Genomic DNA, 17,388 nt, shown 5'->3' on the forward strand with positions numbered 1-17,388 from the left:
ACCGCAAGTAATTTCCCTTTTCAAAAATATTTCTTGTACGATTGATTCGAACAGTATCACCAACATTAAATTTTTTCTTCCCCGCCTTTTCATTAGAATTAATTAAAAAAAAATTCCACAAAATAAATTTTTCAAAGAAAAGTAAAGAACTCCATTATACAAAAAATGAGCAAAAATAAAAACAAATAATCTACCAAGCGTGAAACTAATGCAAATCAGCAATTTTTTATTAGGTAAATGGGATGGTGGGAATTAATCACGTGAAATCAATGAAAAAAGATCAGTCTCTGTCCGTAAAAAGAAATTAAGTAATGATAATAGCAATATCACCCTAATCGGTCGGTGAAAATGGCCAGCCAGTTGGCAAGCTCGTTGCTCCCCCTCCTCAAAACATTTTGGCTAGTGACGGCTCTGCAAACAAACAAAGACTTTCGCCTTCAGCTTTTTGTTTCTTTTTTTCCTGCTGTAATTGCTTAGAGTATGTGACGGCCCGTTTGATTAAAGCCTGAGGAAGGAAGCATCTCTCCTTCTACAATTGTGCGTGGCTTGTCTATAGACCTGTTAAGGTTGTACAATATTGCTTAAATTTTCCACGATTTTAACCTGATTTATTCGGAATTTTTTCGACTGATTTAAGGCTGGCAAATCAGTTAAATCAATTCATTCCAATCAAATACTTTTAGTACCAATAACTTTTTCTTGCAGCATGTCATGCCTTTCACTTTCCTCCCTAAGGCTTCCGCTTTCCTTCTGATTCACATAAAAGTCATCCCTAGCTTTTCATTCCGATTTACGTCCTACCCAAACCTAAAACTCAATGTGCCACCTCTAATGACCAAATAAACTTTAAGATTCCAGTTTTCAATTGAAAGCCAGCTACTACTACTCCAAGAGTTAATAATTTAAAAACAAGTATCCTGTCATCTAGAGATGATAAAAAAAAACTTAACATCACCATCTTAAAAAAAAGTATATACATTATACAAAAATAAGGCAAAAGAGCTTCATATGTTTTAATGAGTGCTTACGTTCAACCCTGATGAGGGCAAAAACAAAGTGTGATGCGTTACTGTCGTACGAGATAGTATATCGTTATTGTAACAGTTTTACACTTTCTTCTTTTTTTTCCTTTTCTTACAATAACTATATTACGCATCAGTTTGAAACATGTCAAAATGTTATTGATATTGAGTATATAAAAACATGCTCTATCTGCATGCTGAAAGAAACTGAGGGACGGGGCAAATGAGATTCAAATTTTTTTATAAAGTGGCTTAATGCTTTCAAATCCGCTTTGAATCTTTATGTTGAGAGGGCAAAGGGGGGTTTGAATTAAAGTCATCTGCTAACTTCATGAAACAAAGCTTATGTAAAAAGATTTCGACAAGATATGGAAATCAGTGAAGTACTATTCTCATGCTGAGTAATTTTGACGTAGCCAGTGCTGCAAAATTTATTCACATTAAAGATAACACGATAAAAATTAGAAACCAGTTGGACTAGTGCTGAGAGTTTTCATCCACCTACCACGTTTCCAGGGGTTTATTTGCTCCACAAAAGGCACGGGAGGCCAACGAGGCTTTAGGACAAAAACTGGTATTTTCAGAAACTACTTGATCTATGTAATTTTACGCACTCAATGCCAAAATATATATATGTCTATAATGTATATTGTAAAAAAAAATTGTCGTTGGACCTCAGTATGCTCTTTTCTCCCTGTAACGATGATTATTCTAGGGAATAGACAACTTCTAACTTATTTATCATTTTTTGCGTTTTGTTTATGTGATTTCACTCTTCAAGTAGTGTTTATTTTTTCAGCAAAAATGAACTTCGACGAGGCTCAAGTACAGATCAACTCCATCTCCAATCAGAAGGTGAGAGTAGTCTTCATTCAGAAGAAACTACAATAGCTATGTAAGTTAAATATGAAAAATATGAAAGAATTTTTTTAATTACTCAGCCTACGCACATTAAGATTAATTTCTTACTGTAGTAAGAAATGTAGTAGCATTACTGTGTCATAAAAAATTAAATTTTTTTAATTTGGTCGCAGAAGTACGTTCCTTATGAAAGTTGGCACAAATAGAAAATGCACATGGATTATGCAAAGCTATCATGAATTGTAACAAATAGATGCAAAAAAACGAATTTTGTTCCGGGAAAAGTAACGAGTAAATTTAAAACTTAAAATAGCAAAACCTAGTATAAGGTGTCTGACCAAACAGAAGTCACAAATAAAACTAAAAAGAATAGAAATCACAATTAACGATCAAGTCAAACGTATAGCGAACATAAATAAAGGAATGTGTTGAAAAGGAATCATTAAGAACAATATATTATAAATAAGATTCTTATAACCAAATAAATTGTTGCAGGTGTATGCATATCGACAAAAAGAATTTCTGGAAGTTCGGAGAGTATTAAGATTTACAATTTAATCAAGAAAAATTATATAGATAATATGTTTTATTTTCTCTAAATAATAAATAACCTTAACCTATGTGATCGACTGGGAGTGCCACATTTTCTTATATATATTATTTATGTTTGCTTCGATTTTGGTTTTATTGTTCGTATCAATAATTAATTTTAGGTTTCTTTTAATTTTAGGCTTGTAAACTTTACGGTCCAGTAAAACTGCGAAAAAAAGGCCAAACCTCCAGATTCAAACAAGAATCTTTAATTTAAATTTCTGCTTTGATTGTTTTCTGGATTGAAAGGTCATTCACTAGTAATTCGACCTGGGGGAGAACGAAATGATATTAGGACTTCAAAACTCCATCGCTTAGTATCCTACTCCAACCCAAACAAGGTTAGAGGGGGAAGAAAACCAGAATCTTAATTTTTGCAGCATTTGATGGATTAAAAGATCCTTTCCTATTTATTCGAGTCCGGGGGGCCAGAAATTACATTAAAATTAAAAAATCTATTCATTTAGCACTCCATTTTTACCCCAGACGGGGTCAGAATGGGTAAAACTATTTATGGTATCCTAATAATGTAATACATGAGAATAATATATATATATATATATATATATATATATATATATATATATATATATATATATATATATATATATATATATATATATATATATATATATATATATATATATATATATATATATATATATATATATATATATATATATATATATATATATATATATATATATATATCTCTCTCTCTCTCTATATATATATATATATATATATATATATATATATATATATATATATATATATATATATATATATATATATATATATATATATATATATATATATATATATATATATATATATATATATATATATATATATATATATATATATATATATATATATATATATATATATATATATATATATATAATATTGAAAGATTGTTTCCTACTAATTCAAGTCTGGGAAGACAAAAATGACGACAAAATTGAAAATTTTTATCACTTAGTACCCCATTTCCCCAATGTGTTTTTCAATTAGCAGAAACTGGGGTATTGTAGACACCTTTCCACAGGATTTCAAATAACTTTTAAGTAAGACTCATTTTCGCAAATCTGATTCTACCGGCATGAACTTCATTGTGTTGGTTTTATTTAAGCTATGTATGAAAAACTTTTACCTCCTACCAGGTTCCCATGGGAAGTGATCAAACCAAAAACAGCAAAAGTGTCCATGTGCCTGGATTACCGGGGTATAATGGACACTTGATATGGGTAATTAGGGAACTGATATCCATCACACCCCTGGGCTGCTAAAGTCAGAAATAGAAGAGTAAAAATCAAAGTAAAAAAGAAATTAAAAGAGAAGAGTTTGTTCTATAATAAAATGTTTCAAATGTATATAACAATTAGGTACAAAGTAACAACGAAGGCAATATTCAGCTGTAGGTCTGACATGGTACTTTAAGCAATCACAAGTACTTGATGTCAAATTGCAACAACATCACTTGAAAAACAAGTTTTTTGCTTGTTGTATAGTGCCACCAGCAAATGATGGAGGCCCTATGTTCATTTTGATGCTTGCTCTGTCGTATGTAAAAATCTGCTCGTAAACTTCATGAAAGGCACAAGTCTTTTCAAATAGAGTATCTCATATTTGTCTTCTTCCTGTGAAATGATCCTACCAATTGAATAAGTTGGAATTTTCCCTGTTTTTTCCTCTAAGTCAACTACATAGTCACCAGTTTTCACATCTTCGTAGTCAATGTCTCCCACAATATATGCATGCATGCTTTCATCATCTGAGTCCCTTAAGTGGAATTCTTCTTCCCTTTCATCCTGACTACTCTCTATGGTGTCAAAACTCAGGGCTTTTTTTCCGCTTTTTCTTACTAATTTTCGCCTTGTTTCTTCTCAGCCTTTCCTTTCCCTTAGCCTTTGGTGTTGGTTCGGCGAGGTCTTCGATCAGTTGGCTTTTAACAGGTGTGTCAGTGGCTACAAAGGTTTTGGTCCTTTTGTGGATGGTAATAATTTTTTCGCCACTGGCTTTAGGGTAAGGAGGAATTTGTTCAAGAGGGATATTTGGACATACGGGCGTTTCTGCTAGTAATTCTGAAGATGCAGTATCATATGTGCTTGATTTAGACCGATTCTTGCTTTCAGGAGGATTAAAACTCGGTGAGGCTGGTTCAGCACGATCAGAGACACAGGAGCTCAATAATTCATCATCACTAAAAATATTACTGTTGAAGGGCTAGATTCCAGAAACTCTAAATCCAGACTGAATATTTTGTGGCGTGAAAGCCTGTGGAAAAGTAGTTCTGTAATATTATTAATCTTGAGAAGCTGCCCCGGATGGTTAAGCATCCACGCATCAGCAGCTCTATTTTCGTGAGCTTTTAGTGGTCCAAAGTCAGATCTATCCAGGAGCTGAAGCTTATGATTTGTGTGTGGTGAGATAGTAAGGATTACAATTCCATTCGACTTAGTATTTTCTACTGATGCCAGACTGATTTAGCTCACATTGTCTTATTGACCAATAAGACTTTCGATTCAAAACTACATCCTGTTTTTTTTTAAGTGAATTGGAAATTCAGGAAAGGTTTCAACAGTCATCCATCCACTTACATAAGCAGCACCTTTCGTGCTAGTGGGGGCACCAAAGACCATGTGTTCTTTGAAGTGAACACTTGGAAAGACCATAAAGAGGGGGAATCGCTACACCTGTAGCACTAACTGCACAGTATAGTTTACAAGTTCACCCTTCTCAGTAGATGTCATTTGACCAACTTGCATAGCACCTTTTGAACCTAACACTTTCTTAGATTTCTGCACAGTTGTAAAGCCAGTTTCATCAAAATTCTATATAGCATGGGCTTCAAATTTCTCCTTTTCTAATGCAGCTGAATAGTTATCAGAAAAGTCGTTGACTGTTGTTTGATTGAATGATGTTCACGAGCAATGCTTGTAGCCTGAGGAGAACGGATATACCCACTTGAATTCTCTTTTAGGAAGGAAGTAAACCAATTTACACCAGCAATTTTATTATTTTCCCAGCTGTCTGGAATCTTTTCCTTGGTCGTTTTTGCAAACTGATAGGCCAGAATACGACGTTATTTTGGGCGGAGTTCATAGTGCAGCTTACTAGCTTTTATAAGATAATTAGTTAGCCTTTTTTCTTCAATAGCACTTAAGATTTAAGTCCCTGGTTGACTTTCTTATATAAGTTCTTGCCACCTGAAACAGAATTAGTTATTATTATCTAGATGTGGAGCAGATTTTCCCACGAGTGGAGCATCAGAGACACCCTTGTCCATATTACCTTGGTCATTGGTGTCCATATTGCCTCTTAATCAGTTAAAATAAAAAAAAATAAAACTAATCATTTCAATGAAGTGCCACTTCAAATTGTAAGTATCCAATTCCTAACCTAAGCAGTACTCTCTTGAACTTAGCTTAAACACAATGTGAAACTAAGTACTACTTCCTGGTAATTCTAATTAAGTTAAAACAAAGAAATTTACTTCACCTTTGAAAATTCCAAATTTATACTCTCAGAAATAGATGTATATTCCAAGCAAGAGAAGTCACTTACCACGTGTCTCTATCATTAACGCTACCCATTTTGGCTATGATGGATTTTAACCCAGAGTCACCTGGAGTGCATAGGAATGGTTCTCCGTATTACCCAAGTATCCATATTGCCCCGATCTCCCATATTTACTATATTATTATAATACCACAAATGATATTTGTACCCCTTCTGACCTCCCCTAGGTTGTAAATGGGATACTAAGTGATGGAATTTTTCATTTTGATATCATTTTTGGTCTCCCAGGATTTGAATTAATAGGGAACGACCTTTCAATCCACCAAATACTGCATGAATTAAGATTCTGATTTTTCACACACACACACACAACCTCTAAGCTTGCTTGGGTGGATATGGTGCACTGAGCGATGGAATCAAAATTTCACATTTTTGACTTTTTTTTAACTATTTGGCATCGAAAAGGTTTCACATTTTAAGAATCTTAACAAATTTCAAACTTTAAAGCCTCTAAGACCTTTATTTGTCAGGTTTTGATAACTAAATCCTTTACATTTCAAGAAATTTATGTCTTTCTCAGTTTCAGAGTTGTGAGAGTTTACAACTAAACTTTTCATATCCCAAGAAATTCAAGTTATACCACATTGACAGAGCTTTAATACTTTTATTTTAAAGATGTCGACAACTAAGTTATTCACTTTTCACGAAATCCACACTCTTTTTCACATTTCGGAAATTTTTTTTACGTACTTTTAATTACCGGATTTCGACAGATAAACCATTCACATTCAATAAATTTAGCTTTTTTCCAATTTCAGGTTTTTAGGACTTCAGATTTTCATATGTCGATAGCTAAACAGAGAAATTCAAATTTATTCATAATTTTAAAGTCCCAAGACTTAACTTTAAGATTTCGACTAAAAGCTTCTAGTTTATAGAAAATCAACGTCTTCCTTAATTTCAGAGCTCTTAGGGAATCAAAAGTCAGGGTGCGGAGTAGAAATATTCAGTTGCTGTACGAGAAGAACATGGGAAGGGATAGGGGAAGGTCAAATTTTGTATTGGATGTGAGGCAGTGGGTAAAAATTTTATGTCTCAGATCCAGCTGAAGGTTTTTGAAGTATAAATCCCTATGAGAATTTGGATCTAATGGTGTCCTAATAGCGCGGCCAATCAAAGGTTCTATGTGGAACAAAGTTGTCAAAATAGGGTATTTTGATATTCTGGAATGACGTGGTTTACTAAGTTGAAACTTTCAAAGAGTGATAGGGGAGCAAGTAATTCTAAGGTTTTAATTTGGGGGACTGAGCAGGGAGGGCCAAAAACTACTTTCTCTTCTTGGACCCCCCTAACCTTTTTTCTACAGGCTTTTATTGGACCTACAATCTATTTAAATTTAAATAGCCTGTTATGTCAAAATACATTATGTGTTGTCAGGTGATCAAAATAGCATATCTAAAGTATTCTAGGAACGACTTAAGGGACCAATTTGAATCTTTAAGGAGTATTTAGGACAAGTGGACCTTAAATTTTAGATCGGGGTAGAGGCAGAGAGGAATAATCTAAGCATTTAGTCTCCAATCTGTTTGAAATTTATTGCACAAGGAGCCCCTGTTGAACGATAATCTATTCCCAGTTATGTAGTGATATAGACCAAAGAAAAACATACACAACCAGGTTATCAAACAGCGTATCTACATTATCTCGGGGACAACTTTTGGAATCAAGTTTTAATTTACAGGGGTATTTGAGGGTCGAATGTACCTGGGATTTTTCCTTGGAGGAGGAGCTGAGGTGTATCGAAACTATTTATCCAGACTATTAAAACAGTTTGTCTGCAACATTCTCTGAAAAGATGGGGATGAGCTGAAACTTTTGCAGTGTTAGGTTAGGATTCGAGGATACTTCTTATTTTATTTTCAGGGAGGAGAAGGGAACGGAAGAGAGCCAAATACAGGTATTTCTAATCTGCCTTATATGTTTTGTCTCAGATTAGCTTTAAAATGGCATTCTTATGTTTCTTAATTGGGTGGACCCTTATACAGAAAGCACACTTGAAAATTATTTTTGCTGCATCAGTTCATGATACCAAAATTGTGTCCAACTTTTCAGTCTCTTGAAAAGTTTTTTTTTTCTGTCTCTGATAGGTTTGCAACTTTAAGGAAACATTCTGCAGTAGGGTTATATCTATATTTGACATCTGAAACTAGGCCGTCAAATTTTTCCTCTCAAATTTTTTCTGTGTGACCGAAGCGAACAAATTGAACTCGTCAGTACTTGGTCTCCACTGTTTTCCTTTGACAAGGTTTCTGACAAGAAGGATCAGAACATCAGTTTAATTTTAATGTTCAAAAGGTAATAAAACTCTGGATTTTCTTTTTATTTCAAGTTTTTTAAAGTAATGAGATGCAATAGTTTTTTCTCCTTTGAGCTAGAAATTCTTACACCAGTCTTTATTCTATGAGTAAATCTTCCACTGCAGTCACCTAATGCCACTGGCTTAAGAAATCTTTGAGGTTTAGTTCAAAAGATCGACTAAATTACTTTTAGATTCAAATCAAATTTAAATTGATGTGTAGTAGCTATAAAACAACAAAATAAAGACGAAACGGTAACACTCAAATCCATTGAAAAATGTTTAAAAAAAACACAGATATGTTAAATAAAGCTTCACTTTAGATCGAGTAAAAAAAACAAGAAAAGAAAAGGACGGAAGTCTTATCCAGATAAGATAAAAATTACAAGAATTGAAACACCAAATCTATAGGAAGCAGCATATAGCTCCTAAATAGCACTTTAGTTCCTAAACAATAAAAACTACATTTTCCTTACAGTTTTCATATTTCGTTGGGGTTGGATTTTTCTTTAAATGTTTTGTGCTTTCGTATTCTCTCGCTTTTTTCTTTTTCACTGTTTTTTCTTGTAATGAAAAGGATGCATTTGACAGAATAGTTGCAGTTTTAACTGAGCTTGATTTTCGTCATATTTTGGTAACCATTGTTGTTTTGCTGCAGTTTTTTTCTTCTACTGGGTCTTATACTGAAGTACCTAAGGAGCTCATCCTATGTGTTAAACTTCTAAGCTTTTTCTTACACTTTTGGAGGGGAGCTGATAGCCTTTGTCAGGTGAAAAAATGTGGTGGGGAAAGGTTGCAAGTGGACAAGTTGCCCATAGCAAAAGAGTTCAGTTGACACAAATCCAATGCTGTAATAATATATACTCCAATACTACAAGAAACCCTTGAAATATACTTTCGGTGGTTTATGAAAATTAAACCGGTCAACCAATTTGTTGTTTTTGTTGTAGAATGCCTAGAATTGATGAGAAGAAATTCGGAGATTCGCAGATCTTTCAGTCAGAGCCAAAGAAGACCCCGAGTTTTACACCGGATTTGTAAGTATTTATCATTTCAAGTTATTTTCCAGGCTGTATTCTCTAACTATTTGACTTTTTTAAGCCTTAACTATTGTAAGATTTCCCTATTTTTAGTACTAGAAACTAAGTCTGATTTTTCCTTTAAGCAGGCTCTGGGTAAACTTCTCCTTTTAAACGCTCTTTCTGAACTTATCAAATTCTATTTATAAACCTTTTTACCCAGAGTACTTAAAGGAATAATCAATAAATTGGTAGCGTGATAGTCACAGGCGATTTTGTTCTTTCGTACTCAAAATTCGGTGACAACTTGATTTTATTATTAAATTCAATAAAAGAGGAGAAAACTTTGTAATTCAAATTATTATAAACCTTCCTGTGGCTCTCTTCAGAGTTGAATAGTCTTATATTGTGTGTGTGTCTGTCGTAACAGGAGATTGCCTCTGTTGTCCAAGCGCAGCTCACCGTGAAAAGAATTATTTTAAGTTTAGGGCTACTGAAATGTTAATCGAATGAATTATACTTATATGGCTAGTTAAGGGTTGGATCTGTGGTATTAGAATCTTTAAGTCTAAAATATCAAATTAGGTAAATTCTGCTAATTTGGTTAGAAATGGAAGCACCAATATTACGAGTCTTATTTGATTAGTTAAGGTACTTCAAGAAAGTAGATCAAAGGCTTCTAAGGTGGGCAAAAAACTTGGAATAACCACATTGATTAGACACAAATTCTCAGTCACCCAAAACAAGGTATTTTCCAATTATTTCTTGTGAAAGGAGCTAGTATTCCTTGGACCTCGGGTAAATCTTAAACTTCAATAGGAAAGATCCTTGATTGAATTTTCCTCGACAGAAAGGAACTTAAAATTCTTCGTTTTACAATATTATTCCCTTTTCCCTAATATCTCTGTATAACATCCAGACCACCTAGCTATATCTAAGGCTAGTACAGGATTAGGGAGTTGAAAAAACGAGCAAAAAGGGGATAAGACTCTCCTCCATAAAACCGTTAGAGAATCCACAAGAAAAGAAGCAAAACTATAGTCTAGGGAATTCCAATTTCTATGTGTGACTTATTTTACATATACTGTTTTAGTTCCATGAAATAGTAAATTGGAAAAAAGCATACATCCAACAATTTCTACTCTCTGTTGTGGGTCTTCCTACCTTAAATCCTAGGTTATTCTAAGTTTGTCCCACCAATTATGTGCTTCTGGGAAGACTCTTACTTGAGTTCTTAAATTTAATTAATCGTAGAGTATTTTATCCCTTACACACCCGGCCTTAACCAAAAGGATATATAAAGTCGAAATTATGAGACCCACAACCAAATGAAATAAAAATCTAACGAGAATATTGAGTTATTTACAAGGATTATCACCGCCCATTGCTATAATCTAACTAATTTTAATTAGATCACGTCATCTCTCAATTAATCAGAATAAATCCAAGGGGCTACCTTGATTATCCGTAAGATTCACTTTTAATAAATCAACCAAGCAAATATCCAAAAAAGGGAAAATGCCGCTCTAACTAAAGTTTGGGCCAAAAGTGGCTTAATTCAGCACAGATACAGGATATTTTGGGTTTAGACCAAGTAATGAACAGGTTTTATATCATTATTTTAACTTTACATTTAAAGAAATTGGGACAAGGCAGGTGCTTGCCATAATTAGTTAAAAAGACTGCTTACCGAATTTTACTATCTAGTCTGCTCTCCTCACAAGATAACCCTGATTTCTCTCCGATCCATACATTTTATTCAATTTGGTACTTAATTTTGATTCGCTTTGCGACTTTTCTGGCCCGTCCTTTTAGCCAATCCCCAACTTTCTGTTAAAAGGTAGTTTTTTCCAGTAATTTGGGAATTGATTCTAGAAGCTTGAAATGTCGTAAGACTTTACCATAATCACCTTTTTTTTATACAAAACTGGTCTGGATTGGGTATTCAACTATTTATTATGGGTTTAAATGTTGTTCAATACTTAAACAAAGAAACTTCACTTCAAGATTTACGACTAGGTATACAAAGCGAAGGTATTTTCAAATTTAGGCTAATTTGAAATAGTGGGTTTATTTCTGATCTATTGGAGCAAAGGGGATTCCAACTTTTACTGAAATTGAGTTACTAAATTTACACAAAAATAAGACTTCCTTACAATATTTTATGCTGATTTTGTGATTCCTAAAGTTTACTTGCTGCCATAGTTAAAAATAAAATTTAAGCTTGGGATGTTCAAAACCTTGAAAAAGAAAGTACAAAATTTCGCAAAATAATTCAATCCTTAGTATAATTTTCTATCAAGATTCTATCCAACCTGATAAATTAGCCTTTATTCTTTGCAATATTGAAGAGAAAAACATTCTAAATTAAAAGCATAATCTTGTTTTACAAACAAAAAGAAAACGTCGCATTTTGTTTCAGCACGCAAATTAAAGGTTACCAAATAATAAAGAATTTTGGTCTGTTGACTCTGCTTTGAAATTGATTTTACAATTTAAATAGAAACAAACGCCAAGAAAGAGTAAAAAAAAATTAAAAAACTGAAGACTGGAATTTAGACAGAACATTATGAAAATACACTAAGAATCAAAAACTAAATATCCTACCAAAGTATGATATATCTTTGCTGACTCTAACTTTGAAGTAAAAAAGGGCTACAAACGTTAGATTCATTTATTTTATTTTTTTCATATTTTCTTCAAATAATGTTACTTAATACCACTTGCATGTCAAAATAAGAGTTAAGTTTACGCGATAAATGTGTTGTCTAATACGTTACTTTCTTGTTCAGCAACATAATGTATTATATTTACAGCATCGAATTCACGAACCCAAGCTTCGAAAACTCTAACGACGACTTTCAAAAATCAACCAAAACTTCCCCTGACACCCCAGCTATCGAGGTTACAGATCTAGACAACAGTGCTCCCGAAACTCCACGTCCAGTTAAAAGTGCGATTAAGGTAAGCTTCTTTAAGTTTTGAAAATCAAGAATGTAACCAAGATACAACAAATGGCGTGTATATTTTAAAGACCAAAGTCTTTACACTATATTCTGACACATAATCCCTTACCCCAAAAAAAGAACCGACATATTTTTTCAATGTTGTATGTCTATCTTCTTTTTCAAATGTGTTCTATCTTCGAACACCACTGCCTAAGACTGGAGAAAAAATACGGTCATAAAAGTAAGGATATTTCAATAAATTAGTTCAAATCCCAATAGAAACTCAAGCTAGAACTGGAAATGAAGCTCCTGCATTCAAAAATAGAAGCAATTTTTATTTTAATAGTTTTTATTAAGATTCAACAAGCGGCCTTTTGTTCTATTAATTTGCCTGTAAGTTTCTTAAGCAGTTTTTGTGGCGACAGAGTCTAGAACAGTGTCCTTAAAGATCATCTCGCATTGCTCGAATCGGGGAAGTTGTTTTCAAAAGACGATTTCTCTAAATTCAATCTAACGAAATTGGCATGCATCTTTTACTTAAAAAGAAATCCATTGTTTTTCTAGAAAATACCTCATTCAGATTTTTCTCAAAGTTACTATTATCATCCCAAATCTGTTGACTCTGCTTTGAAATATATTTTACAATTTAAATAGAAATAGAGATGGAATAGAAGTAAAAAAACTGATGATTTGAATAATTACATTTTTACAAAACTTTACGAAAATACACTAACACTTAACCACTGAATAAATGTAAAAATAAGGTGCTAATGACTTTTTTATGTCATATTTCTCTTTATACAAGGTCGTTATATAGAGTTGAGCTGTGGGAGGTCGAGTTTTAGTTGTTTGATGTTGAACTGGGAAAGAGAGGTGTCTGTGAGTCACATTTTATTAGGGTTGAGTTTAGTTTATAATGATTGAGGACAATGATCACGTTGCTTAGTTCATGATAAGAATCGGCTGGATGTCAATATAAGAAGACACCTATGAATATGGTCAAGAGGATTTTTATGATTAAAGAGACTGGTGTCGAAAATGAGAAGATATTAAAGAGATAATTTTTGATAGAGCTCAACAGAAAAAAAAACTAGTCAGTTTTTTGTTTTCTCGTTCAGCTTTGCTACTCAGTTGTAAAATTTTGGTATATATAAATAGTGCCGTTGGCCTAGGAAATATTCAGTGCCGTTGGCTTAGGAAATACTTGTGTAGCAATAATTAAACTAATAGCTTCTTTAAATCCAAATGATCTTATATAGCCTTTTGATACGTCCATAAAATGGACGAATAAAGAAAATTATATGTGTTGTTTACAACGATATATATTGATATCAACGACCCGCAGATCTGTTGATATGTTCATATTCAGATATGTTAGAATATAAAGTAAATGTTGTGATATAGATGTTTGATTTTATTACTTGAGCTTTTTTCATGGTTGTGTGTTTATTTTGCATGATTCTTCTCTCTTTTTAAGAACTCAATGCTTGATGACGACGAAGGAAAAGAGAAGAAAGGTGGGGTTCGATTTGATGCCGAGCCAGAAGTTTTTGAAACAGACTTAGACAGTTCTAAAATTCAGAACGACTTTTTATAATTTTGTTCCTTTTATATTCTTGTCAGACTGCAAAAAGTCATGTGTTTCACTACTTCTAGTTTAGTGTCTCTTGGTGCTCTTAGTGTCTCTTACAAATCAATTGTGCTCTTAGTGATTTTTATACTTGTTATATTGGTACTTAAAGATATATTTTAATCTAATAAAGCAGTTCTCGGGGAAATGTGGACTATAAAACAATACAACTAACGTCACATTAAAAATAAATCCTTTCTTTTTGATCAAGTTCGTTCAGAAGATACTCAGGTACGTACTCAATACTCGGTACTCGAAGAAATAGAAAAAAAAATAGTTGGATAAAAAAAAAATCTTCGAAAAACGAGGTCTATAAAACCGTACGAATAGCTTTATCTTGAATTAACGTTACAGGATTTATTTATTTTTCTTATGTTTTCTTTCTTTTTTTGTCATATTAAACAAGATGGAAGGATAAAATATTTATCTTTGCTCTTACTGCAACCATTATATTACTGTGAATCAGGGTTGCCAACTGCCGACGTCAAGAGTGCAAATCAAGGCCAAAAAAGAGTGCAAGTTGTTAAAAGTGTGTGCAAGTCAAAAATTTTCCGCCGCGCGCACCCTCTTTCACTGTTATGACCATTCTTCCGCCATTTACACATAATTATCAGTTATCCTTCGGTCGATAAACATATTATTTTTAAATTTTTCAATTGTAGTTAAAATAAAGTTAAGAAATCAGCCTCTAAATAATAAGTTAGATAATGATCAACATTCTTTTTTTTAGCTTAAAAGATAATGCACTGGATGAAATTTGCAGGTGTTTATTTTGATTGCTTAGATCTTTAACTGAACTATTGTTGACTGCGTCCAATGTTTAGTTAAAGTTTTGTCTCCATTTTACTCAAACGTTTTGAAAGGAATATAAGAGGTCCAAGTAACTAGTCGTGAACTATAGCTGACTTCACTGCAGTCAAGTCAAGTACCAAACCCTAGCACAGCGTAAAAAAATGGAAGCAGGAACAAAACGGATTTATTATCCTTCAAAACAACACACAAAATTGCGTGTTTATTGCATTTTTATTTGCATTTTATTATGTTGTGCCTCAGCGTCACCCAGCAAATTCGGAAACCGTTGAATAAGAGGCACAAGAGTTTCCACATCTCCAGATGTGGCAAAATCTGGATATGTGGACACCTTTGTGTCTCTTCTTCAACGGTTTCCGACACCGTTGAAGAAAATACACAAGAGAGTCTACGTCTCCAGATGAGGTAGTATCTGGAGATGTGGACACTCTTGTGCTTCCACTTCAACGGTTTCCAAAATTGCTGGGTGACACTGAGGCACCTCGTGATAAAATGCAAATAAAAATGCAATAAACACGCAATTTTATGTGCTCTTTTGAAGGATGATAAATTCGTTTTGTTACTGCTTCCATATTAAGCATTCGAGATTTTCCAACGTTAGGTCATTGTAGTCACTCCATTTGCTCATTTGTGAGCACAATTCCAAAAAAAATCAGACAGCTCATCTGGATTCTGTGAACCTGATGAGCACTCAATAGACTAGAGTTTTGTAGGCTTCTCATTAGGCACAGTGCATTTGGTGCCAACTTTATACAATCAATTGCAAGAAAATGAGCTGGGCTCAACCGAACTTTAAATAGATCTTGTACGCGCCCTATTTCTTCATTTTTGACAAAGTACTTGAGGAGCAACAGATACGTCTGTCGCAAAATTTCCTAAAGCCTGTGAATCCGTGTTCCGTCATCTTGAAACTCTTTGTTTAATGCATTGATCTTTTGTAAGACAAATGAAAGAAAATAATAAGTAACTTTCCAGATGAATGACGCATAAAAGCAAGAATCTTATTAGCCTTTTTTTGGCTCCTCTATCTCCAGCGGAGTCACCTTCTCCATGGTTGGTAAAGAATAAAAGAAGTGAGTTCCACTGCTCAAGGATCCGCTCAACGGAAGCTTCAAGGGTGAGCCATTGCATACTTGAAGTCTGCAAAAGTTTATGGTTTTTCACATGACGGAAATTTTGGCAGATCTTTAGTTCATCCTGTCATTTTGGGGTATTTGCCACATATGCAACTACGTCACGAATAAAAATTTCAATTCCATCTGGCAACTTCTTCGCTGCATATACAGAACAGAGAGCAAGGGAACAGCTAGTGCAGCCTAGCACAAGCAAATCTGGCCCATATTCTTTTAACGGCACACCAAATCCTTTTTGATGTCCAATGTTAACTCCGGCATTGTCAAAGGCAATCGCCATCTAATTGGTAATGGTACTCCTAGGGTTTCTAAATGTCCAAATATTAGACGTTTTTTGCCCATCTGAACTGTCATCACTTACTGGCAAAAACCCCAGAAGGTCTTATCGGGCCATATCTTAGGAGTCTTTGTGCTTTGCTATAAGGACCAAGACCTTTTGCAAAGATTTAACGGTAGATTCGTCACCTACTAAAGAGATAGAAGCTTTCATCAGTTCAAAAGAAAGCACATCTCTTTCTGCTGGAACAATAACGTGTCTAATTATCCCACTAGTTTTATTTCTGCCCGACTGAAACTTTTACAAAGTTCTGAGTCTCTAAAAGCATTCTTCAGGACTGGTATTAAAGTGTCCGTTTTCGTAATGGGAATGTCTACCCAGACGACCCACGACGTAAGCTTCAAGCTGGCTTAAATTATAGACCCAGCATATGATTTTTGGGGAAGGTCTTCATGCTACATTATTGATGTCTGACTGTTCTGAACCCTGCTCTTGTGGAAGTTCGTTCTAAGATGGCGCCTCATGTTTGCCACACATCCGATTATGTCTTTATAACACACTTTACAGTAAGCTAAGTCCCGGTATCATTTAAAAACGGTCAGAAATTAAAAAAAAAATAAAAAATTTCTCAATTGAAAGTAAGGAACAAAATTAAAACTTCGACCGAACAAAACTACAACGTATATGAAAGGGGTTTCCTGTTCCTCAACACCTCACTCTTCACGCTAAAGTTTGAATTTTGTCTCAATTCTTTAAAAAAGACTCCTGAAACACAGGGGTCGTTTAAGTAGAACAATAAGAAGCTTTTTTAAAAGCACTAATAAACTAGCGTGAAAAGCGAGGTGTTGAGGAGGGGGCAGCCCTCTTTAAATACGTGGTAATTGCTGTTCGTTTTAAGTTTTAATATGGTCACAGTTTGCCCCCTCCCGAAACTGCAATTTTAAGTCTTCAAAAATCTTATCAAACCTAAGATAGGCCCGCGTAATTCAAGTATCCACAGAAAAGGATTATTTTTTTTAGTATACCATATCTGTCTTTTTGGTGCCATGTTGCTCAATTTTTGGTGAATATTAAGCAGTTGATACTATTGACCTATGAATAAAGTAAACATACCACTCGATGCCTTTTCTTATGTTCTTTCCAAATATACTAATTGCTTTCGGCGTGAATTCATTTTACTTCCAACCCCTAAGGTATATATTTACTCATTAGGGGG

The 17,388-nt window shown here is 33.8% G+C and overlaps 1 protein-coding gene across 1 annotated transcript in view; it reads left to right on the forward strand.

The window, feature by feature from the left end:
- Window positions 1-14,100, forward strand: part of LOC148955217 (uncharacterized) — a 382,412-nt gene extending 368,312 nt beyond the window's left edge. Inside the window, exons 18-21 of the mRNA XM_089106626.1 lie at window positions 1,822-1,917; window positions 9,306-9,392; window positions 12,191-12,338; window positions 13,800-14,100. Of these exons, the coding sequence (XP_088962752.1) occupies window positions 1,822-1,917; window positions 9,306-9,392; window positions 12,191-12,338; window positions 13,800-13,919 (451 nt within the window). The 3' untranslated portion in view covers window positions 13,920-14,100. The remainder of the gene's footprint in view (window positions 1-1,821; window positions 1,918-9,305; window positions 9,393-12,190; window positions 12,339-13,799) is intronic.
- The last annotated feature ends 3,288 nt before the right edge of the window (window positions 14,101-17,388 follow it).

The sequence above is a fragment of the Artemia sp. Qi Xiang Cuo genome, chromosome 2, assembly GCF_049724085.1.
Source record: "Artemia sp. Qi Xiang Cuo chromosome 2, ASM4972408v1, whole genome shotgun sequence".
NCBI lineage: Eukaryota > Metazoa > Arthropoda > Branchiopoda > Anostraca > Artemiidae > Artemia > Artemia sp. Qi Xiang Cuo.